The 23,103-nt window shown below is 65.4% G+C and overlaps 1 protein-coding gene across 1 annotated transcript; it reads right to left on the reverse strand.

Moving 5' to 3' along the window:
* Window positions 1-14,830: 14,830 nt before the first annotated feature.
* Window positions 14,831-22,510, reverse strand: PHYSODRAFT_520947 (hypothetical protein; the record flags this gene model as incomplete). Its single annotated transcript, XM_009535501.1, has 6 exons — window positions 14,831-14,873; window positions 20,688-20,918; window positions 20,991-21,166; window positions 21,224-21,910; window positions 21,989-22,357; window positions 22,487-22,510. The coding sequence occupies 6 exons, from the start codon at window positions 22,508-22,510 to the stop codon at window positions 14,831-14,833; spliced, it is 1,530 nt and encodes a 509-aa protein (XP_009533796.1).
* Between the last annotated feature and the right edge of the window lie 593 nt (window positions 22,511-23,103).

Consider the following 23,103-nt stretch of genomic DNA (forward strand, 5'->3'; position numbering starts at 1 on the left):
GCGTCACCTCGGTCTCCTCCACGGTCTCCTCCACGATCTCGGTCGTCTCGATCGTCTCGGTGGTCTCGGTGGTCACCTCCTCCGTCACCTCGCTCGTGGACGGCACCTCCTCGGTCGTCTCGGTGGTCACTTCCGTCACCTCCGTCACTTCCGTCGTCTCCTCGGGCTTGACCTCGGTCGTCTCGACCGTCTCGGTGGTCACTTCCGTCACCTCCGTGGTCTCCTCCGTGGTGGTGGTGACCGGCACTTCCTCGGTCACTTCGACCGTCTCGGTGGTCACTTCCGTCACCTCCGTGGTCTCCTCCTCGGTGGTCGTGCCCGCAGTCGGCTTGCGCTTCGGCTTGCGGTGCTTCTTCGACTTGGGCTTCTTGCCCTGCGTCACCTCGGTCTCCTCCACGATCTCGGTCGTCTCGATCGTCTCGGTGGTCTCGGTGGTCACCTCCTCCGTCACCTCGCTCGTGGACGGCACCTCCTCGGTAGTCTCGGTGGTCACTTCCGTCACCTCCGTCACTTCCGTCGTCTCCTCGGGCTTGACCTCGGTCGTCTCGACCGTCTCGGTGGTCACTTCCGTCACCTCCGTGGTCTCCTCCTCGGTGGTCGTGCCCGCAGTCGGCTTGCGCTTCGGCTTGCGGTGCTTCTTCGACTTGGGCTTCTTGCCCTGCGTCACCTCGGTCTCCTCCACGATCTCGGTCGTCTCGATCGTCTCGGTGGTCTCGGTGGTCACCTCCTCCGTCACCTCGCTCGTGGACGGCACCTCCTCGGTCGTCTCGGTGGTCACTTCCGTCACCTCCGTCACTTCCGTCGTCTCCTCGGGCTTGACCTCGGTCGTCTCGACCGTCTCGGTGGTCACTTCCGTCACCTCCGTGGTCTCCTCCGTGGTGGTGGTGACCGGCACTTCCTCGGTCACTTCGACCGTCTCGGTGGTCACTTCCGTCACCTCCGTGGTCTCCTCCTCGGTGGTCGTGCCCGCAGTCGGCTTGCGCTTCGGCTTGCGGTGCTTCTTCGACTTGGGCTTCTTGCCCTGCGTCACCTCGGTCTCCTCCACGATCTCGGTCGTCTCGATCGTCTCGGTGGTCTCGGTGGTCACCTCCTCCGTCACCTCGCTCGTGGACGGCACCTCCTCGGTCGTCTCGGTGGTCACTTCCGTCACCTCCGTCACTTCCGTCGTCTCCTCGGGCTTGACCTCGGTCGTCTCGACCGTCTCGGTGGTCACTTCCGTCACCTCCGTGGTCTCTTCCGTGGTGGTGGTGACCGGCACTTCCTCGGTCACTTCGACCGTCTCGGTGGTCACTTCCGTCACCTCCGTGGTCTCCTCCTCGGTGGTCGTGCCCGCAGTCGGCTTGCGCTTCGGCTTGCGGTGCTTCTTCGACTTGGGCTTCTTGCCCTGCGTCACCTCGGTCTCCTCCACGGTCTCCTCCACGATCTCGGTCGTCTCGATCGTCTCGGTGGTCTCGGTGGTCACCTCCTCCGTCACCTCGCTCGTGGACGGCACCTCCTCGGTCGTCTCGGTGGTCACTTCCGTCACCTCCGTCACTTCCGTCGTCTCCTCGGGCTTGACCTCGGTCGTCTCGACCGTCTCGGTGGTCACTTCCGTCACCTCCGTGGTCTCTTCCGTGGTGGTGGTGACCGGCACTTCCTCGGTCACTTCGACCGTCTCGGTGGTCACTTCCGTCACCTCCGTGGTCTCCTCCTCGGTGGTCGTGCCCGCAGTCGGCTTGCGCTTCGCCTTGCGGTGCTTCTTCGACTTGGGCTTCTTGCCCTGCGTCACCTCGGTCTCCTCCACGGTCTCCTCCACGATCTCAGTCGTCTCGATCGTCTCGGTGGTCTCGGTGGTCACCTCCTCCGTCACCTCGCTCGTGGACGGCACCTCCTCGGTCGTCTCGGTGGTCACTTCCGTCACCTCCGTCACTTCCGTCGTCTCCTCGGGCTTGACCTCGGTCGTCTCGACCGTCTCGGTGGTCACTTCCGTCACCTCCGTGGTCTCCTCTTCGGTGGTCGTGCCCGCAGTCGGCTTGCGCTTCGGCTTGCGGTGCTTCTTCGACTTGGGCTTCTTGCCCTGCGTCACCTCGGTCTCCTCCACGGTCTCCTCCACGATCTCGGTGGTCTCGATCGTCTCGGTGGTCTCGGTGGTCACTTCCGTCACCTCCGTGGTCTCCTCCGTGGTGGTGGTGGCCGGCACTTCCTCGGTCACTTCGACCGTCTCGGTGGTCACTTCCGTCACCTCCGTGGTCTCCTCCTCGGTGGTCGTGCCCGCAGTCGGCTTGCGCTTCGGCTTGCGGTGCTTCTTCGACTTGGGCTTCTTGCCCTGCGTCACCTCGGTCTCCTCCACGGTCTCCTCCACGATCTCAGTCGTCTCGATCGTCTCGGTGGTCTCGGTGGTCACCTCCTCCGTCACCTCGCTCGTAGACGGCACCTCCTCGGTCGTCTCGGTGGTCACTTCCGTCACCTCCGTCGTCTCCTCGGGCTTGACCTCGGTCGTCTCGACCGTCTCGGTGGTCACTTCCGTCACCTCCGTGGTCTCCTCCGTGGTGGTGGTGACCGGCACTTCCTCGGTCACTTCGACCGTCTCGGTGGTCACTTCCGTCACCTCCGTGGTCTCCTCCTCGGTGGTCGTGCCCGCAGTCGGCTTGCGCTTCGGCTTGCGGTGCTTCTTCGACTTGGGCTTCTTGCCCTGCGTCACCTCGGTCTCCTCCACGGTCTCCTCCACGATCTCGGTCGTCTCGATCGTCTCGGTGGTCTCGGTGGTCACCTCCTCCGTCACCTCGCTCGTGGACGGCACCTCCTCGGTCGTCTCGGTGGTCACTTCCGTCACCTCCGTCACTTCCGTCGTCTCCTCGGGCTTGACCTCGGTCGTCTCGACCGTCTCGGTGGTCACTTCCGTCACCTCCGTGGTCTCTTCCGTGGTGGTGGTGACCGGCACTTCCTCGGTCACTTCGACCGTCTCGGTGGTCACTTCCGTCACCTCCGTGGTCTCCTCCTCGGTGGTCGTGCCCGCAGTCGGCTTGCGCTTCGGCTTGCGGTGCTTCTTCGACTTGGGCTTCTTGCCCTGCGTCACCTCGGTCTCCTCCACGGTCTCCTCCACGATCTCGGTCGTCTCGATCGTCTCGGTGGTCTCGGTGGTCACCTCCTCCGTCACCTCGCTCGTGGACGGCACCTCCTCGGTCGTCTCGGTGGTCACTTCCGTCACCTCCGTCACTTCCGTCGTCTCCTCGGGCTTGACCTCGGTCGTCTCGACCGTCTCGGTGGTCACTTCCGTCACCTCCGTGGTCTCTTCCGTGGTGGTGGTGACCGGCACTTCCTCGGTCACTTCGACCGTCTCGGTGGTCACTTCCGTCACCTCCGTGGTCTCCTCCTCGGTGGTCGTGCCCGCAGTCGGCTTGCGCTTCGGCTTGCGGTGCTTCTTCGACTTGGGCTTCTTGCCCTGCGTCACCTCGGTCTCCTCCACGGTCTCCTCCACGATCTCAGTCGTCTCGATCGTCTCGGTGGTCTCGGTGGTCACCTCCTCCGTCACCTCGCTCGTAGACGGCACCTCCTCGGTCGTCTCGGTGGTCACTTCCGTCACCTCCGTCGTCTCCTCGGGCTTGACCTCGGTCGTCTCGACCGTCTCGGTGGTCACTTCCGTCACCTCCGTGGTCTCCTCCGTGGTGGTGGTGACCGGCACTTCCTCGGTCACTTCGACCGTCTCGGTGGTCACTTCCGTCACCTCCGTGGTCTCCTCCTCGGTGGTCGTGCCCGCAGTCGGCTTGCGCTTCGGCTTGCGGTGCTTCTTCGACTTGGGCTTCTTGCCCTGCGTCACCTCGGTCTCCTCCACGGTCTCCTCCACGATCTCGGTCGTCTCGATCGTCTCGGTGGTCTCGGTGGTCACCTCCTCCGTCACCTCGCTCGTGGACGGCACCTCCTCGGTCGTCTCGGTGGTCACTTCCGTCACCTCCGTCACTTCCGTCGTCTCCTCGGGCTTGACCTCGGTCGTCTCGACCGTCTCGGTGGTCACTTCCGTCACCTCCGTGGTCTCTTCCGTGGTGGTGGTGACCGGCACTTCCTCGGTCACTTCGACCGTCTCGGTGGTCACTTCCGTCACCTCCGTGGTCTCCTCCTCGGTGGTCGTGCCCGCAGTCGGCTTGCGCTTCGGCTTGCGGTGCTTCTTCGACTTGGGCTTCTTGCCCTGCGTCACCTCGGTCTCCTCCACGGTCTCCTCCACGATCTCAGTCGTCTCGATCGTCTCGGTGGTCTCGGTGGTCACCTCCTCCGTCACCTCGCTCGTAGACGGCACCTCCTCGGTCGTCTCGGTGGTCACTTCCGTCACCTCCGTCGTCTCCTCGGGCTTGACCTCGGTCGTCTCGACCGTCTCGGTGGTCACTTCCGTCACCTCCGTGGTCTCCTCCGTGGTGGTGGTGACCGGCACTTCCTCGGTCACTTCGACCGTCTCGGTGGTCACTTCCGTCACCTCCGTGGTCTCCTCCTCGGTGGTCGTGCCCGCAGTCGGCTTGCGCTTCGGCTTGCGGTGCTTCTTCGACTTGGGCTTCTTGCCCTGCGTCACCTCGGTCTCCTCCACGGTCTCCTCCACGATCTCGGTCGTCTCGATCGTCTCGGTGGTCTCGGTGGTCACCTCCTCCGTCACCTCGCTCGTGGACGGCACCTCCTCGGTCGTCTCGGTGGTCACTTCCGTCACCTCCGTCACTTCCGTCGTCTCCTCGGGCTTGACCTCGGTCGTCTCGACCGTCTCGGTGGTCACTTCCGTCACCTCCGTGGTCTCCTCCGTCCTCGGTCGTCTCGACCGTCTCGGTGGTCACTTCCGTCACCTCCGTGGTCTCCTCCGTGGTGGTGGTGACCGGCACTTCCTCGGTCACTTCGACCGTCTCGGTGGTCACTTCCGTCACCTCCGTGGTCTCCTCCTCGGTGGTCGTGCCCGCAGTCGGCTTGCGCTTCGGCTTGCGGTGCTTCTTCGACTTGGGCTTCTTGCCCTGCGTCACCTCGGTCTCCTCCACGATCTCGGTCGTCTCGATCGTCTCGGTGGTCTCGGTGGTCACCTCCTCCGTCACCTCGCTCGTGGACGGCACCTCCTCGGTCGTCTCGGTGGTCACTTCCGTCACCTCCGTCACTTCCGTCGTCTCCTCGGGCTTGACCTCGGTCGTCTCGACCGTCTCGGTGGTCACTTCCGTCACCTCCGTGGTCTCCTCCGTGGTGGTGGTGACCGGCACTTCCTCGGTCACTTCGACCGTCTCGGTGGTCACTTCCGTCACCTCCGTGGTCTCCTCCTCGGTGGTCGTGCCCGCAGTCGGCTTGCGCTTCGGCTTGCGGTGCTTCTTCGACTTGGGCTTCTTGCCCTGCGTCACCTCGGTCTCCTCCACGATCTCGGTCGTCTCGATCGTCTCGGTGGTCTCGGTGGTCACCTCCTCCGTCACCTCGCTCGTGGACGGCACCTCCTCGGTAGTCTCGGTGGTCACTTCCGTCACCTCCGTCACTTCCGTCGTCTCCTCGGGCTTGACCTCGGTCGTCTCGACCGTCTCGGTGGTCACTTCCGTCACCTCCGTGGTGGTGGTGGCCGGCACTTCCTCGGTCACTTCGACCGTCTCGGTGGTCACTTCCGTCACCTCCGTGGTCTCCTCCGTGGTGGTGGTGACCGGCACTTCCTCGGTCACTTCGACCGTCTCGGTGGTCACTTCCGTCACCTCCGTGGTCTCCTCCTCGGTGGTCGTGCCCGCAGTCGGCTTGCGCTTCGGCTTGCGGTGCTTCTTCGACTTGGGCTTCTTGCCCTGCGTCACCTCGGTCTCCTCCACGGTCTCCTCCACGATCTCGGTCGTCTCGATCGTCTCGGTGGTCTCGGTGGTCACCTCCTCCGTCACCTCGCTCGTGGACGGCACCTCCTCGGTAGTCTCGGTGGTCATTTCCGTCACCTCCGTCACTTCCGTCGTCTCCTCGGGCTTGACCTCGGTCGTCTCGACCGTCTCGGTGGTCACTTCCGTCACCTCCGTGGTGGTGGTGGCCGGCACTTCCTCGGTCACTTCGACCGTCTCGGTGGTCACTTCCGTCACCTCCGTGGTCTCCTCCGTGGTGGTGGTGACCGGCACTTCCTCGGTCACTTCGACCGTCTCGGTGGTCACTTCCGTCACCTCCGTGGTCTCCTCCTCGGTGGTCGTGCCCGCAGTCGGCTTGCGCTTCGGCTTGCGGTGCTTCTTCGACTTGGGCTTCTTGCCCTGCGTCACCTCGGTCTCCTCCACGGTCTCCTCCACGATCTCGGTCGTCTCGATCGTCTCGGTGGTCACTTCCGTCACCTTCGTCACTTCCGTCGTCTCCTCGGGCTTGACCTCGGTCGTCTCGACCGTCTCGGTGGCCACTTCCGTCACTTCCGTCGTCTCCTCGGGCTTGACCTCGGTCGTCTCGACCGTCTCGGTGGTCACTTCCGTCACCTCCGTGGTCTCCTCCTCGGTGGTCGTGCCCGCAGTCGGCTTGCGCTTCGGCTTGCGGTGCTTCTTCGACTTGGGCTTCTTGCCCTGCGTCACCTCGGTCTCCTCCACGGTCTCCTCCACGATCTCGGTCGTCTCGATCGTCTCGGTGGTCTCGGTGGTCACCTCCTCCGTCACCTCGCTCGTGGACGGCACCTCCTCGGTCGTCTCGGTGGTCACTTCCGTCACCTCCGTCACTTCCGTCGTCTCCTCGGGCTTGACCTCGGTCGTCTCGACCGTCTCGGTGGTCACTTCCGTCACCTCCGTGGTCTCCTCCGTGGTGGTGGTGACCGGCACTTCCTCGGTCACTTCGACCGTCTCGGTGGTCACTTCCGTCACCTCCGTGGTCTCCTCCTCGGTGGTCGTGCCCGCAGTCGGCTTGCGCTTCGGCTTGCGGTGCTTCTTCGACTTGGGCTTCTTGCCCTGCGTCACCTCGGTCTCCTCCACGGTCTCCTCCACGATCTCGGTCGTCTCGATCGTCTCGGTGGTCTCGGTGGTCACCTCCTCCGTCACCTCGCTCGTGGACGGCACCTCCTCGGTCGTCTCGGTGGTCACTTCCGTCACCTCCGTCACTTCCGTCGTCTCCTCCGGCTTGACCTCGGTCGTCTCGACCGTCTCGGTGGTCACTTCCGTCACCTCCGTGGTCTCCTCCGTGGTGGTGGTGGCCGGCACTTCCTCGGTCACTTCGACCGTCTCGGTGGTCACTTCCGTCACCTCCGTGGTCTCCTCCTCGGTGGTCGTGCCCACAGTCGGCTTGCGCTTCGGCTTGCGGTGCTTCTTCGACTTGGGCTTCTTGCCCTGCGTCACCTCGGTCTCCTCCACGGTCTCCTCCACGATCTCAGTCGTCTCGATCGTCTCGGTGGTCTCCGTGGTCACCTCCTCCGTCTCCTCCACGATCTCGGTCGTCTCGACCGTCTCGGTGGTCACTTCCGTCACCTCCGTGGTCTCCTCCGTGGTGGTGGTGACCGGCACTTCCTCGGTCACTTCGACCGTCTCGGTGGTCACTTCCGTCACCTCCGTGGTCTCCTCCTCGGTGGTCGTGCCCGCAGTCGGCTTGCGCTTCGGCTTGCGGTGCTTCTTCGACTTGGGCTTCTTGCCCTGCGTCACCTCGGTCTCCTCCACGGTCTCCTCCACGATCTCAGTCGTCTCGATCGTCTCGGTGGTCTCGGTGGTCACCTCCTCCGTCACCTCGCTCGTGGACGGCACCTCCTCGGTCGTCTCGGTGGTCACTTCCGTCACCTTCGTCACTTCCGTCGTCTCCTCGGGCTTGACCTCGGTCGTCTCGACCGTCTCGGTGGTCACTTCCGTCACTTCCGTCGTCTCCTCGGGCTTGACCTCGGTCGTCTCGACCGTCTCGGTGGTCACTTCCGTCACCTCCGTGGTCTCCTCCGTGGTGGTGGTGGCCGGCACTTCCTCGGTCACTTCGACCGTCTCGGTGGTCACTTCCGTCACCTCCGTGGTCTCCTCCTCGGTGGTCGTGCCCGCAGTCGGCTTGCGCTTCGGCTTGCGGTGCTTCTTCGACTTGGGCTTCTTGCCCTGCGTCACCTCGGTCTCCTCCACGGTCTCCTCCACGATCTCGGTCGTCTCGATCGTCTCGGTGGTCTCCGTGGTCACCTCCGTCACCTCGCTCGTGGACGGCACCTCCTCGGTCGTCTCGGTGGTCACTTCCGTCACCTCCGTGGTCTCCTCCGTGGTGGTGGTGACCGGCACTTCCTCGGTCACTTCGACCGTCTCGGTGGTCACTTCCGTCACCTCCGTGGTCTCCTCCTCGGTGGTCGTGCCCGCAGTCGGCTTGCGCTTCGGCTTGCGGTGCTTCTTCGACTTGGGCTTCTTGCCCTGCGTCACCTCGGTCTCCTCCACGGTCTCCTCCACGATCTCGGTCGTCTCGATCGTCTCGGTGGTCTCGGTGGTCACCTCCTCCGTCACCTCGCTCGTGGACGGCACCTCCTCGGTCGTCTCGGTGGTCACTTCCGTCACCTCCGTCACTTCCGTCGTCTCCTCGGGCTTGACCTCGGTCGTCTCGACCGTCTCGGTGGTCACTTCCGTCACCTCCGTGGTCTCCTCCGTGGTGGTGGTGGCCGGCACTTCCTCGGTCACTTCGACCGTCTCGGTGGTCACTTCCGTCACCTCCGTGGTCTCCTCCGTGGTGGTGGTGACCGGCACTTCCTCGGTCACTTCGACCGTCTCGGTGGTCACTTCCGTCACCTCCGTGGTCTCCTCCTCGGTGGTCGTGCCCGCAGTCGGCTTGCGCTTCGGCTTGCGGTGCTTCTTCGACTTGGGCTTCTTGCCCTGCGTCACCTCGGTCTCCTCCACGGTCTCCTCCACGATCTCAGTCGTCTCGATCGTCTCGGTGGTCTCGGTGGTCACCTCCTCCGTCACCTCGCTCGTGGACGGCACCTCCTCGGTCGTCTCGGTGGTCACTTCCGTCACCTTCGTCACTTCCGTCGTCTCCTCGGGCTTGACCTCGGTCGTCTCGACCGTCTCGGTGGTCACTTCCGTCACTTCCGTCGTCTCCTCGGGCTTGACCTCGGTCGTCTCGACCGTCTCGGTGGTCACTTCCGTCACCTCCGTGGTCTCCTCCGTGGTGGTGGTGGCCGGCACTTCCTCGGTCACTTCGACCGTCTCGGTGGTCACTTCCGTCACCTCCGTGGTCTCCTCCTCGGTGGTCGTGCCCGCAGTCGGCTTGCGCTTCGGCTTGCGGTGCTTCTTCGACTTGGGCTTCTTGCCCTGCGTCACCTCGGTCTCCTCCACGGTCTCCTCCACGATCTCGGTCGTCTCGATCGTCTCGGTGGTCTCGGTGGTCACCTCCTCCGTCACCTCGCTCGTGGACGGCACCTCCTCGGTCGTCTCGGTGGTCACTTCCGTCACCTCCGTCACTTCCGTCGTCTCCTCGGGCTTGACCTCGGTCGTCTCGACCGTCTCGGTGGTCACTTCCGTCACCTCCGTGGTCTCCTCCGTGGTGGTGGTGGCCGGCACTTCCTCGGTCACTTCGACCGTCTCGGTGGTCACTTCCGTCACCTCCGTGGTCTCCTCCGTGGTGGTGGTGACCGGCACTTCCTCGGTCACTTCGACCGTCTCGGTGGTCACTTCCGTCACCTCCGTGGTCTCCTCCTCGGTGGTCGTGCCCGCAGTCGGCTTGCGCTTCGGCTTGCGGTGCTTCTTCGACTTGGGCTTCTTGCCCTGCGTCACCTCGGTCTCCTCCACGGTCTCCTCCACGATCTCAGTCGTCTCGATCGTCTCGGTGGTCTCGGTGGTCACCTCCTCCGTCACCTCGCTCGTGGACGGCACCTCCTCGGTCGTCTCGGTGGTCACTTCCGTCACCTTCGTCACTTCCGTCGTCTCCTCGGGCTTGACCTCGGTCGTCTCGACCGTCTCGGTGGTCACTTCCGTCACTTCCGTCGTCTCCTCGGGCTTGACCTCGGTCGTCTCGACCGTCTCGGTGGTCACTTCCGTCACCTCCGTGGTCTCCTCCGTGGTGGTGGTGGCCGGCACTTCCTCGGTCACTTCGACCGTCTCGGTGGTCACTTCCGTCACCTCCGTGGTCTCCTCCTCGGTGGTCGTGCCCGCAGTCGGCTTGCGCTTCGGCTTGCGGTGCTTCTTCGACTTGGGCTTCTTGCCCTGCGTCACCTCGGTCTCCTCCACGGTCTCCTCCACGATCTCGGTCGTCTCGATCGTCTCGGTGGTCTCGGTGGTCACCTCCTCCGTCACCTCGCTCGTGGACGGCACCTCCTCGGTCGTCTCGGTGGTCACTTCCGTCACCTCCGTCACTTCCGTCGTCTCCTCGGGCTTGACCTCGGTCGTCTCGACCGTCTCGGTGGTCACTTCCGTCACCTCCGTGGTCTCCTCCGTGGTGGTGGTGGCCGGCACTTCCTCGGTCACTTCGACCGTCTCGGTGGTCACTTCCGTCACCTCCGTGGTCTCCTCCGTGGTGGTGGTGACCGGCACTTCCTCGGTCACTTCGACCGTCTCGGTGGTCACTTCCGTCACCTCCGTGGTCTCCTCCTCGGTGGTCGTGCCCGCAGTCGGCTTGCGCTTCGGCTTGCGGTGCTTCTTCGACTTGGGCTTCTTGCCCTGCGTCACCTCGGTCTCCTCCACGGTCTCCTCCACGGTCTCGGTCGTCTCGATCGTCTCGGTGGTCTCGGTGGTCACCTCCTCCGTCACCTCGCTCGTGGACGGCACCTCCTCGGTCGTCTCGGTGGTCACTTCCGTCACCTCCGACACTTCCGTCGTCTCCTCGGGCTTGACCTCGGTCGTCTCGACCGTCTCGGTGGTCACTTCCGTCACCTCCGTGGTCTCCTCCGTGGTGGTGGTGACCGGCACTTCCTCGGTCACTTCGACCGTCTCGGTGGTCACTTCCGTCACCTCCGTGGTCTCCTCCTCGGTGGTCGTGCCCGCAGTCGGCTTGCGCTTCGGCTTGCGGTGCTTCTTCGACTTGGGCTTCTTGCCCTGCGTCACCTCGGTCTCCTCCACGGTCTCCTCCACGATCTCGGTCGTCTCGATCGTCTCGGTGGTCTCGGTGGTCACCTCCTCCGTCACCTCGCTCGTGGACGGCACCTCCTCGGTCGTCTCGGTGGTCACTTCCGTCACCTCCGTCACTTCCGTCGTCTCCTCGGGCTTGACCTCGGTCGTCTCGACCGTCTCGGTGGTCACTTCCGTCACCTCCGTGGTCTCCTCCGTGGTGGTGGTGGCCGGCACTTCCTCGGTCACTTCGACCGTCTCGGTGGTCACTTCCGTCACCTCCGTGGTCTCCTCCGTGGTGGTGGTGACCGGCACTTCCTCGGTCACTTCGACCGTCTCGGTGGTCACTTCCGTCACCTCCGTGGTCTCCTCCTCGGTGGTCGTGCCCGCAGTCGGCTTGCGCTTCGGCTTGCGGTGCTTCTTCGACTTGGGCTTCTTGCCCTGCGTCACCTCGGTCTCCTCCACGGTCTCCTCCACGATCTCAGTCGTCTCGATCGTCTCGGTGGTCTCGGTGGTCACCTCCTCCGTCACCTCACTCGTGGACGGCACCTCCTCGGTCGTCTCGGTGGTCACTTCCGTCACCTTCGTCACTTCCGTCGTCTCCTCGGGCTTGACCTCGGTCGTCTCGACCGTCTCGGTGGTCACTTCCGTCACTTCCGTCGTCTCCTCGGGCTTGACCTCGGTCGTCTCGACCGTCTCGGTGGTCACTTCCGTCACCTCCGTGGTCTCCTCCGTGGTGGTGGTGGCCGGCACTTCCTCGGTCACTTCGACCGTCTCGGTGGTCACTTCCGTCACCTCCGTGGTCTCCTCCTCGGTGGTCGTGCCCGCAGTCGGCTTGCGCTTCGGCTTGCGGTGCTTCTTCGACTTGGGCTTCTTGCCCTGCGTCACCTCGGTCTCCTCCACGGTCTCCTCCACGATCTCGGTCGTCTCGATCGTCTCGGTGGTCTCGGTGGTCACCTCCTCCGTCACCTCGCTCGTGGACGGCACCTCCTCGGTCGTCTCGGTGGTCACTTCCGTCACCTCCGTCACTTCCGTCGTCTCCTCGGGCTTGACCTCGGTCGTCTCGACCGTCTCGGTGGTCACTTCCGTCACCTCCGTGGTCTCCTCCGTGGTGGTGGTGGCCGGCACTTCCTCGGTCACTTCGACCGTCTCGGTGGTCACTTCCGTCACCTCCGTGGTCTCCTCCGTGGTGGTGGTGACCGGCACTTCCTCGGTCACTTCGACCGTCTCGGTGGTCACTTCCGTCACCTCCGTGGTCTCCTCCGTGGTGGTGGTGACCGGCACTTCCTCGGTCACTTCGACCGTCTCGGTGGTCACTTCCGTCACCTCCGTGGTCTCCTCCTCGGTGGTCGTGCCCGCAGTCGGCTTGCGCTTCGGCTTGCGGTGCTTCTTCGACTTGGGCTTCTTGCCCTGCGTCACCTCGGTCTCCTCCACGGTCTCCTCCACGATCTCAGTCGTCTCGATCGTCTCGGTGGTCTCGGTGGTCACCTCCTCCGTCACCTCGCTCGTGGACGGCACCTCCTCGGTCGTCTCGGTGGTCACTTCCGTCACCTTCGTCACTTCCGTCGTCTCCTCGGGCTTGACCTCGGTCGTCTCGACCGTCTCGGTGGTCACTTCCGTCACTTCCGTCGTCTCCTCGGGCTTGACCTCGGTCGTCTCGACCGTCTCGGTGGTCACTTCCGTCACCTCCGTGGTCTCCTCCGTGGTGGTGGTGGCCGGCACTTCCTCGGTCACTTCGACCGTCTCGGTGGTCACTTCCGTCACCTCCGTGGTCTCCTCCTCGGTGGTCGTGCCCGCAGTCGGCTTGCGCTTCGGCTTGCGGTGCTTCTTCGACTTGGGCTTCTTGCCCTGCGTCACCTCGGTCTCCTCCACGGTCTCCTCCACGATCTCGGTCGTCTCGATCGTCTCGGTGGTCTCCGTGGTCACCTCCGTCACCTCGCTCGTGGACGGCACCTCCTCGGTCGTCTCGGTGGTCACTTCCGTCACCTCCGTGGTCTCCTCCGTGGTGGTGGTGACCGGCACTTCCTCGGTCACTTCGACCGTCTCGGTGGTCACTTCCGTCACCTCCGTGGTCTCCTCCTCGGTGGTCGTGCCCGCAGTCGGCTTGCGCTTCGGCTTGCGGTGCTTCTTCGACTTGGGCTTCTTGCCCTGCGTCACCTCGGTCTCCTCCACGGTCTCCTCCACGATCTCGGTCGTCTCGATCGTCTCGGTGGTCTCGGTGGTCACCTCCTCCGTCACCTCGCTCGTGGACGGCACCTCCTCGGTCGTCTCGGTGGTCACTTCCGTCACCTCCGTCACTTCCGTCGTCTCCTCGGGCTTGACCTCGGTCGTCTCGACCGTCTCGGTGGTCACTTCCGTCACCTCCGTGGTCTCCTCCGTGGTGGTGGTGGCCGGCACTTCCTCGATCACTTCGACCGTCTCGGTGGTCACTTCCGTCACCTCCGTGGTCTCCTCCGTGGTGGTGGTGACCGGCACTTCCTCGGTCACTTCGACCGTCTCGGTGGTCACTTCCGTCACCTCCGTGGTCTCCTCCGTGGTGGTGGTGACCGGCACTTCCTCGGTCACTTCGACCGTCTCGGTGGTCACTTCCGTCACCTCCGTGGTCTCCTCCTCGGTGGTCGTGCCCGCAGTCGGCTTGCGCTTCGGCTTGCGGTGCTTCTTCGACTTGGGCTTCTTGCCCTGCGTCACCTCGGTCTCCTCCACGGTCTCCTCCACGATCTCAGTCGTCTCGATCGTCTCGGTGGTCTCCGTGGTCACCTCCTCCGTCACCTCGCTCGTGGACGGCACCTCCTCGGTCGTCTCGGTGGTCACTTCCGTCACCTCCGTCACTTCCGTCGTCTCCTCGGGCTTGACCTCGGTCGTCTCGACCGTCTCGGTGGTCACTTCCGTCACCTCCGTGGTCTCCTCCGTGGTGGTGGTGGCCGGCACTTCCTCGGTCACTTCGACCGTCTCGGTGGTCACTTCCGTCACCTCCGTGGTCTCCTCCGTGGTGGTGGTGGCCGGCACTTCCTCGGTCACTTCGACCGTCTCGGTGGTCACTTCCGTCACCTCCGTGGTCTCCTCCGTGGTGGTGGTGGCCGGCACTTCCTCGGTCACTTCGACCGTCTCGGTGGTCACTTCCGTCACCTCCGTGGTCTCCTCCTCGGTGGTCGTGCCCGCAGTCGGCTTGCGCTTCGGCTTGCGGTGCTTCTTCGACTTGGGCTTCTTGCCCTGCGTCACCTCGGTCTCCTCCACGGTCTCCTCCACGATCTCAGTCGTCTCGATCGTCTCGGTGGTCTCCGTGGTCACCTCCTCCGTCACCTCGCTCGTGGACGGCACCTCCTCGGTCGTCTCGGTGGTCACTTCCGTCACCTCCGTGGTCTCCTCCGTGGTGGTGGTGGCCGGCACTTCCTCGGTCACTTCGACCGTCTCGGTGGTCACTTCCGTCACCTCCGTGGTCTCCTCCTCGGTGGTCGTGCCCGCAGTCGGCTTGCGCTTCGGCTTGCGGTGCTTCTTCGACTTGGGCTTCTTGCCCTGCGTCACCTCGGTCTCCTCCACGGTCTCCTCCACGATCTCGGTCGTCTCGATCGTCTCGGTCGTCTTGGTGGTGTTAGTTGTTTTACCCGCCGGTTGAACTGAAGGTTGTTTGAATACGGTAGGCTTTGCTGCCACTGTTTTTATAAAAGTAGCGCTTGAAACTTCCGTCTGCCTGCGAGGGGAAAGTTGAATATCACTCTCACGAGTCTTGGACTTTTCACCTTCCTTCGGTTTGCCAGTAAACAGCGACATAAACCAGTTTGGCTCATCAGCAGCAGCCTTCGCTGCGGGGGTAATACTAGCTGTCTCATCAACAGCAACTTCAGTCTCCGTCGTCGTCTCCACCTCGATCGTCGTCACGAGCTCACCGGCGGGCGAAGTCTCCGTGCGCGTGGTCGTGCGCACCGTCTTGGTCACGATGCTGCCGTCGGCTTCCTCCGAGCGGAACACCTCCGTCTTCACCGTCTCGCCGGGCACAGCGCCAGCCTCCTCGGTCAAGCTGACCGCCGTCATGCCGGCAGTCGAGGCGATGCTCGACGTCGTCGCGGCCGTCTCCGTGGCGGTCTCCGTCGTCGTCTCCGTCTCCACGGTCGTGCTCTTGGCGCCGCCCTTGGTCTCCGTCTCCGTCGTCGTCTCCACCTCGATCGTCGTCACGAGCTCACCGGCGGGCGAAGTCTCCGTGCGCGTGGTCGTGCGCACCGTCTTGGTCACGATGCTGCCGTCGGCTTCCTCCGAGCGGAACACCTCCGTCTTCACCGTCTCGCCGGGCACAGCGCCAGCCTCCTCGGTCGAGCTGACCGCCGTCATGCCGGCAGTCGAGGCGATGCTCGACGTCGTCGCGGCCGTCTCCGTGGCGGTCTCCGTCGTCGTCTCCGTCTCCACGGTCGTGCTCTTGGCGCCGCCCTTGGTCTCCGTCTCCGTCGTCGTCTCCACCTCGATCGTCGTCACGAGCTCACCGGCGGGCGAAGTTTCCGTGCGCGTGGTCGTGCGCACCGTCTTGGTCACGATGCTGCCGTCGGCTTCCTCCGAGCGGAACACCTCCGTCTTCACCGTCTCGCCGGGCACAGCGCCAGCCTCCTCGGTCGAGCTGACCGCCGTCATGCCGGCAGTCGAGGCGATGCTCGACGTCGTCGCGGCCGTCTCCGTGGCGGTCTCCGTCGTCGTCTCCGTCTCCACGGTCGTGCTCTTGGCGCCGCCCTTGGTCTCCGTCTCCGTCGTCGTCTCCACCTCGATCGTCGTCACGAGCTCACCGGCGGGCGAAGTCTCCGTGCGCGTGGTCGTGCGCACCGTCTTGGTCACGATGCTGCCGTCGGCTTCCTCCGAGCGGAACACCTCCGTCTTCACCGTCTCGCCGGGCACAGCGCCAGCCTCCTCGGTCGAGCTGACCGCCGTCATGCCGGCAGTCGAGGCGATGCTCGACGTCGTCGCGGCCGTCTCCGTGGCGGTCTCCGCCGTCGTCTCCGTCTCCACGGTCGTGCTCTTGGCGCCGCCCTTGGTCTCCGTCTCCGTCGTCGTCTCCACCTCGATCGTCGTCACGAGCTCACCGGCGGGCGAAGTCTCCGTGCGCGTGGTCGTGCGCACCGTCTTGGTCACGATGCTGCCGTCGGCTTCCTCCGAGCGGAACACCTCCGTCTTCACCGTCTCGCCGGGCACAGCGCCAGCCTCCTCGGTCGAGCTGACCGCCGTCATGCCGGCAGTCGAGGCGATGCTCGACGTCGTCGCGGCCGTCTCCGTGGCGGTCTCCGTCGTCGTCTCCGTCTCCACGGTCGTGCTCTTGGCGCCGCCCTTGGTCTCCGTCTCCGTCGTCGTCTCCACCTCGATCGTCGTCACGAGCTCACCGGCGGGCGAAGTCTCCGTGCGCGTGGTCGTGCGCACCGTCTTGGTCACGATGCTGCCGTCGGCTTCCTCCGAGCGGAACACCTCCGTCTTCACCGTCTCGCCGGGCACAGCGCCAGCCTCCTCGGTCGAGCTGACCGCCGTCATGCCGGCAGTCGAGGCGATGCTCGACGTCGTCGCGGCCGTCTCCGTGGCGGTCTCCGTCGTCGTCTCCGTCTCCACGGTCGTGCTCTTGGCGCCGCCCTTGGTCTCCGTCTCCGTCGTCGTCTCCACCTCGATCGTCGTCACGAGCTCACCGGCGGGCGAAGTCTCCGTGCGCGTGGTCGTGCGCACCGTCTTGGTCACGATGCTGCCGTCGGCTTCCTCCGAGCGGAACACCTCCGTCTTCACCGTCTCGCCGGGCACAGCGCCAGCCTCCTCGGTCGAGCTGACCGCCGTCATGCCGGCAGTCGAGGCGATGCTCGACGTCGTCGCGGCCGTCTCCGTGGCGGTCTCCGTCGTCGTCTCCGTCTCCACGGTCGTGCTCTTGGCGCCGCCCTTGGTCTCCGTCTCCGTCGTCGTCTCCACCTCGATCGTCGTCACGAGCTCACCGGCGGGCGAAGTCTCCGTGCGCGTGGTCGTGCGCACCGTCTTGGTCACGATGCTGCCGTCGGCTTCCTCCGAGCGGAACACCTCCGTCTTCACCGTCTCGCCGGGCACAGCGCCAGCCTCCTCGGTCGAGCTGACCGCCGTCATGCCGGCAGTCGAGGCGATGCTCGACGTCGTCGCGGCCGTCTCCGTGGCGGTCTCCGTCGTCGTCTCCGTCTCCACGGTCGTGCTCTTGGCGCCGCCCTTGGTCTCCGTCTCCGTCGTCGTCTCCACCTCGATCGTCGTCACGAGCTCACCGGCGGGCGAAGTCTCCGTGCGCGTGGTCGTGCGCACCGTCTTGGTCACGATGCTGCCGTCGGCTTCCTCCGAGCGGAACACCTCCGTCTTCACCGTCTCGCCGGGCACAGCGCCAGCCTCCTCGGTCGAGCTGACCGCCGTCATGCCGGCAGTCGAGGCGATGCTCGACGTCGTCGCGGCCGTCTCCGTGGCGGTCTCCGCCGTCGTCTCCGTCTCCACGGTCGTGCTCTTGGCGCCGCCCTTGGTCTCCGTCTCCGTCGTCGTCTCCACCTCGATCGTCGTCACGAGCTCACCGGCGGGCGAAGTCTCCGTGCGCGTGGTCGTGCGCACCGTCTTGGTCACGATGCTGCCGTCGGCTTCCTCCGAGCGGAACACCTCCGTCTTCACCGTCTCGCCGGGCACAGCGCCAGCCTCCTCGGTCGAGCTGACCGCCGTCATGCCGGCAGTCGAGGCGATGCTCGACGTCGTCGCGGCCGTCTCCGTGGCGGTCTCCGTCGTCGTCTCCGTCTCCACGGTCGTGCTCTTGGCGCCGCCCTTGGTCTCCGTCTCCGTCGTCGTCTCCACCTCGATCGTCGTCACGAGCTCACCGGCGGGCGAAGTCTCCGTGCGCGTGGTCGTGCGCACCGTCTTGGTCACGATGCTGCCGTCGGCTTCCTCCGAGCGGAACACCTCCGTCTTCACCGTCTCGCCGGGCACAGCGCCAGCCTCCTCGGTCGAGCTGACCGCCGTCATGCCGGCAGTCGAGGCGATGCTCGACGTCGTCGCGGCCGTCTCCGTGGCGGTCTCCGCCGTCGTCTCCGTCTCCACGGTCGTGCTCTTGGCGCCGCCCTTGGTCTCCGTCTCCGTCGTCGTCTCCACCTCGATCGTCGTCACGAGCTCACCGGCGGGCGAAGTTTCCGTGCGCGTGGTCGTGCGCACCGTCTTGGTCACGATGCTGCCGTCGGCTTCCTCCGAGCGGAACACCTCCGTCTTCACCGTCTCGCCGGGCACAGCGCCAGCCTCCTCGGTCGAGCTGACCGCCGTCATGCCGGCAGTCGAGGCGATGCTCGACGTCGTCGCGGCCGTCTCCGTGGCGGTCTCCGTCGTCGTCTCCGTCTCCACGGTCGTGCTCTTGGCGCCGCCCTTGGTCTCCGTCTCCGTCGTCGTCTCCACCTCGATCGTCGTCACGAGCTCACCGGCGGGCGAAGTCTCCGTGCGCGTGGTCGTGCGCACCGTCTTGGTCACGATGCTGCCGTCGGCTTCCTCCGAGCGGAACACCTCCGTCTTCACCGTCTCGCCGGGCACAGCGCCAGCCTCCTCGGTCGAGCTGACCGCCGTCATGCCGGCAGTCGAGGCGATGCTCGACGTCGTCGCGGCCGTCTCCGTGGCGGTCTCCGTCGTCGTCTCCGTCTCCACGGTCGTGCTCTTGGCGCCGCCCTTGGTCTCCGTCTCCGTCGTCGTCTCCACCTCGATCGTCGTCACGAGCTCACCGGCGGGCGAAGTCTCCGTGCGCGTGGTCGTGCGCACCGTCTTGGTCACGATGCTGCCGTCGGCTTCCTCCGAGCGGAACACCTCCGTCTTCACCGTCTCGCCGGGCACAGCGCCAGCCTCCTCGGTCGAGCTGACCGCCGTCATGCCGGCAGTCGAGGCGATGCTCGACGTCGTCGCGGCCGTCTCCGTGGCGGTCTCCGCCGTCGTCTCCGTCTCCACGGTCGTGCTCTTGGCGCCGCCCTTGGTCTCCGTCTCCGTCGTCGTCTCCACCTCGATCGTCGTCACGAGCTCACCGGCGGGCGAAGTCTCCGTGCGCGTGGTCGTGCGCACCGTCTTGGTCACGATGCTGCCGTCGGCTTCCTCCGAGCGGAACACCTCCGTCTTCACCGTCTCGCCGGGCACAGCGCCAGCCTCCTCGGTCGAGCTGACCGCCGTCATGCCGGCAGTCGAGGCGATGCTCGACGTCGTCGCGGCCGTCTCCGTGGCGGTCTCCGTCGTCGTCTCCGTCTCCACGGTCGTGCTCTTGGCGCCGCCCTTGGTCTCCGTCTCCGTCGTCGTCTCCACCTCGATCGTCGTCACGAGCTCACCGGCGGGCGAAGTCTCCGTGCGCGTGGTCGTGCGCACCGTCTTGCGGTCTCCGTCGTCGTCTCCGTCTCCACGGTCGTGCTCTTGGCGCCGCCCTTGGTCTCCGTCTCCGTCGTCGTCTCCACCTCGATCGTCGTCACGAGCTCACCGGCGGGCGAAGTCTCCGTGCGCGTGGTCGTGCGCACCGTCTTGGTCACGATGCTGCCGTCGGCTTCCTCCGAGCGGAACACCTCCGTCTTCACCGTCTCGCCGGGCACAGCGCCAGCCTCCTCGGTCGAGCTGACCGCCGTCATGCCGGCAGTCGAGGCGATGCTCGACGTCGTCGCGGCCGTCTCCGTGGCGGTCTCCGTCGTCGTCTCCGTCTCCACGGTCGTGCTCTTGGCGCCGCCCTTGGTCTCCGTCTCCGTCGTCGTCTCCACCTCGATCGTCGTCACGAGCTCACCGGCGGGCGAAGTCTCCGTGCGCGTGGTCGTGCGCACCGTCTTGGTCACGATGCTGCCGTCGGCTTCCTCCGAGCGGAACACCTCCGTCTTCACCGTCTCGCCGGGCACAGCGCCAGCCTCCTCGGTCGAGCTGACCGCCGTCATGCCGGCAGTCGAGGCGATGCTCGACGTCGTCGCGGCCGTCTCCGTGGCGGTCTCCGTCGTCGTCTCCGTCTCCACGGTCGTGCTCTTGGCGCCGCCCTTGGTCTCCGTCTCCGTCGTCGTCTCCACCTCGATCGTCGTCACGAGCTCACCGGCGGGCGAAGTCTCCGTGCGCGTGGTCGTGCGCACCGTCTTGGTCACGATGCTGCCGTCGGCTTCCTCCGAGCGGAACACCTCCGTCTTCACCGTCTCGCCGGGCACAGCGCCAGCCTCCTCGGTCGAGCTGACCGCCGTCATGCCGGCAGTCGAGGCGATGCTCGACGTCGTCGCGGCCGTCTCCGTGGCGGTCTCCGTCGTCGTCTCCGTCTCCACGGTCGTGCTCTTGGCGCCGCCCTTGGTCTCCGTCTCCGTCGTCGTCTCCACCTCGATCGTCGTCACGAGCTCACCGGCGGGCGAAGTCTCCGTGCGCGTGGTCGTGCGCACCGTCTTGGTCACGATGCTGCCGTCGGCTTCCTCCGAGCGGAACACCTCCGTCTTCACCGTCTCGCCGGGCACAGCGCCAGCCTCCTCGGTCGAGCTGACCGCCGTCATGCCGGCAGTCGAGGCGATGCTCGACGTCGTCGCGGCCGTCTCCGTGGCGGTCTCCGCCGTCGTCTCCGTCTCCACGGTCGTGCTCTTGGCGCCGCCCTTGGTCTCCGTCTCCGTCGTCGTCTCCACCTCGATCGTCGTCACGAGCTCACCGGCGGGCGAAGTCTCCGTGCGCGTGGTCGTGCGCACCGTCTTGGTCACGATGCTGCCGTCGGCTTCCTCCGAGCGGAACACCTCCGTCTTCACCGTCTCGCCGGGCACAGCGCCAGCCTCCTCGGTCGAGCTGACCGCCGTCATGCCGGCAGTCGAGGCGATGCTCGACGTCGTCGCGGCCGTCTCCGTGGCGGTCTCCGCCGTCGTCTCCGTCTCCACGGTCGTGCTCTTGGCGCCGCCCTTGGTCTCCGTCTCCGTCGTCGTCTCCACCTCGATCGTCGTCACGAGCTCACCGGCGGGCGAAGTCTCCGTGCGCGTGGTCGTGCGCACCGTCTTGGTCACGATGCTGCCGTCGGCTTCCTCCGAGCGGAACACCTCTGTTTTCACGTTGCCGTGTGGGCTTTGAGATTTCTGGTGTTTTTTCGCTGTCCAGTTGGCAACGAGCTTGCGTGCTGCAGCCTTGGTCGTTAACGGCGGGCTGTGGGTACGCTGCTGGAACCAGGACATAAGCCATTCACCCGCGTCAAAACCTTGTTCATCGTCGCTTTCATCGGAGCTGCTATCGCCCGATTGGATCTCGTACATGAAGGCTCCAAGTGAAGATTTCTCCGCCGCACCATGCTGCTTCGAAGAAGCCACATTGTGGACCTTGTTGAAGTTGCCAACGTTCATGAGATAGCTGTCGCTTTCAGCAGACGTCTTGACAATAGGCGAGCCGGACATGATCACAACCTCGTCAGCGAGTCTAACAACCGTGGTTGACGTCGTCGTCGAGTCGCTTTGGTCGAAGAGCGCGGCTGTGGCCTTCTTGTCACTCAAACACATAGCCACATCCTTCTGGGATGGGCAACGAACACCTAGCTCCTGGACGTACTTGATGATCTCACTCCATGAGCCGCTACGCACAACCTCACCATCGCACAGCACAATGACATTCGCTGCACGGGTGCAGTCCTCGGACGGGTCACGCAACAGCGAAATCACGATGACCTTCTGAAGCCACTTTGACAAACGACGATTCAGCGAGATGAAGTCAAACGACGACTCGCTCTCCACGTGCGCCTGGTCCATGAGCACCGCGTTGGTCTTGCTGAAGCGCAAGCCTCGGCGCCCGATCGGGAAATCGGGGTAGTACAGCGTGAAGGCGCGGGCGAGCTCCCACGCCACCTTGCGCTCCTTGGAGCGGCGCCCCGCGAGGGCCAGCGCACGCTCCGCCAGGCTTTTTTGTTTTTCTTCTTCTTGGTCCACCTCGTACTTGAGCACATGGAAACGACAAAACGCACGCGCAAAAATGAACAGCTCCACCGCGGTCACCGTCTCGAAGCGGCGGCCGTGGCTCGTCACATACGTCAAGAAGTCGGGCAGCCACCTCTTGAAGTCCTCCTTCTTCCTCTCTCCGCCGGCCTCGAGGCTGCTCATGTCGCCCCTCGCGTCCGCCTGGGGGGCCACGACGGTGCTGGTGAAGAGCACGCCCGAGCTGGTGTTCAGCTCGCGCAGCCTCTCGGCCGTCGCCTCCTTGACGCCCATGGCGGTCGCCGTGGCGCTCGCGCTCCAGGCGTGCCACGCGAGCTCCGCGAGGCTCTGCGCCGTCCTCTTCTCCTCGCTCACGCTCTCGAAGTCCGCCACGGCACGGGCCGCCGCCGCCGCCGTGGGGCTCGCACCCTGCTGCTGCTGCGTCACGTCCACCTCGGTCTCCGTAGTGGTGACGATCTCCGTGGTGGTCTCCGTCGAGCCGTCGGGCTTGGTGACCACCGTAGTGACGGTGCAGCCGTCGGCGCTGGTCGTGACCGCCGTCGTGGTGCCGTCCTTGGCCGTGGAAACCACGGTCTTGGACCCGTCCTTGGCCGTCGTGGCCTGCTCCGTCGCGGCCTCGGGCTTCTTGTCCTGCTTCTTCTTGTCCTGCTGGGCCTGGGCCGGCGGGCTGCGGATCACCATGGGGTGCTGCAGCCGCGCGTCGTCCTTGGCCACCTCGTTCGACTCGGTGCCGCCCATGCTTGCGGCTGCGGGTCCTGCTTAGCTTCGCTCTTGCGCGCGCTCTCTCTCTCTCTCTCGCTGCTTTGTGGGGGCACTCGAGCCAATCCACTTGATGCCCGCGGAGCGAAAGCGATTGTGAGGGATCCCGAAGCCACGGACGCGCGCGTCTAGCGGTGTTTCCGGCCAAATCCGGCTAAAAAGTGCGCCGTCTGACGAAGATACGTTTTGCGTCGCCTTTGATTGGCTAAGACCAAGGTCTCGTCCCGGGCTTTTGATGTGCTGCTGCTTCGACATGAAACGCACTTTTGGCAAAAACTCGGATTGCAGGCTCGAGCAGCTCCGAAGGCCCCGACTCGACTTGTCGCTAGGTGGGAAGGTTGAGCACGTGTGGCCGTCGCCACGAGATCGCTCGTGACTGTATTATACTGTAATACGGGCACCTATCTCGCTGCCGCCTTCCTGCGCGACACTGCTTCGGTCAAGTCGCCAAGCCATCGGAGACTTGCGTTACGATGTGATCCATGCATGCCGGACGCCGCCCCAACATCGTGGAGCACTATCATGGAGCTGCTGGACTCAGCAGTCGAGCAGCACCGGCAGTGCAAGGTTAC

This window comes from Phytophthora sojae (genome assembly GCF_000149755.1).
Source record: "Phytophthora sojae unplaced genomic scaffold PHYSOscaffold_8, whole genome shotgun sequence".
In the NCBI taxonomy this organism is placed as follows: domain Eukaryota; phylum Oomycota; class Peronosporomycetes; order Peronosporales; family Peronosporaceae; genus Phytophthora; species Phytophthora sojae.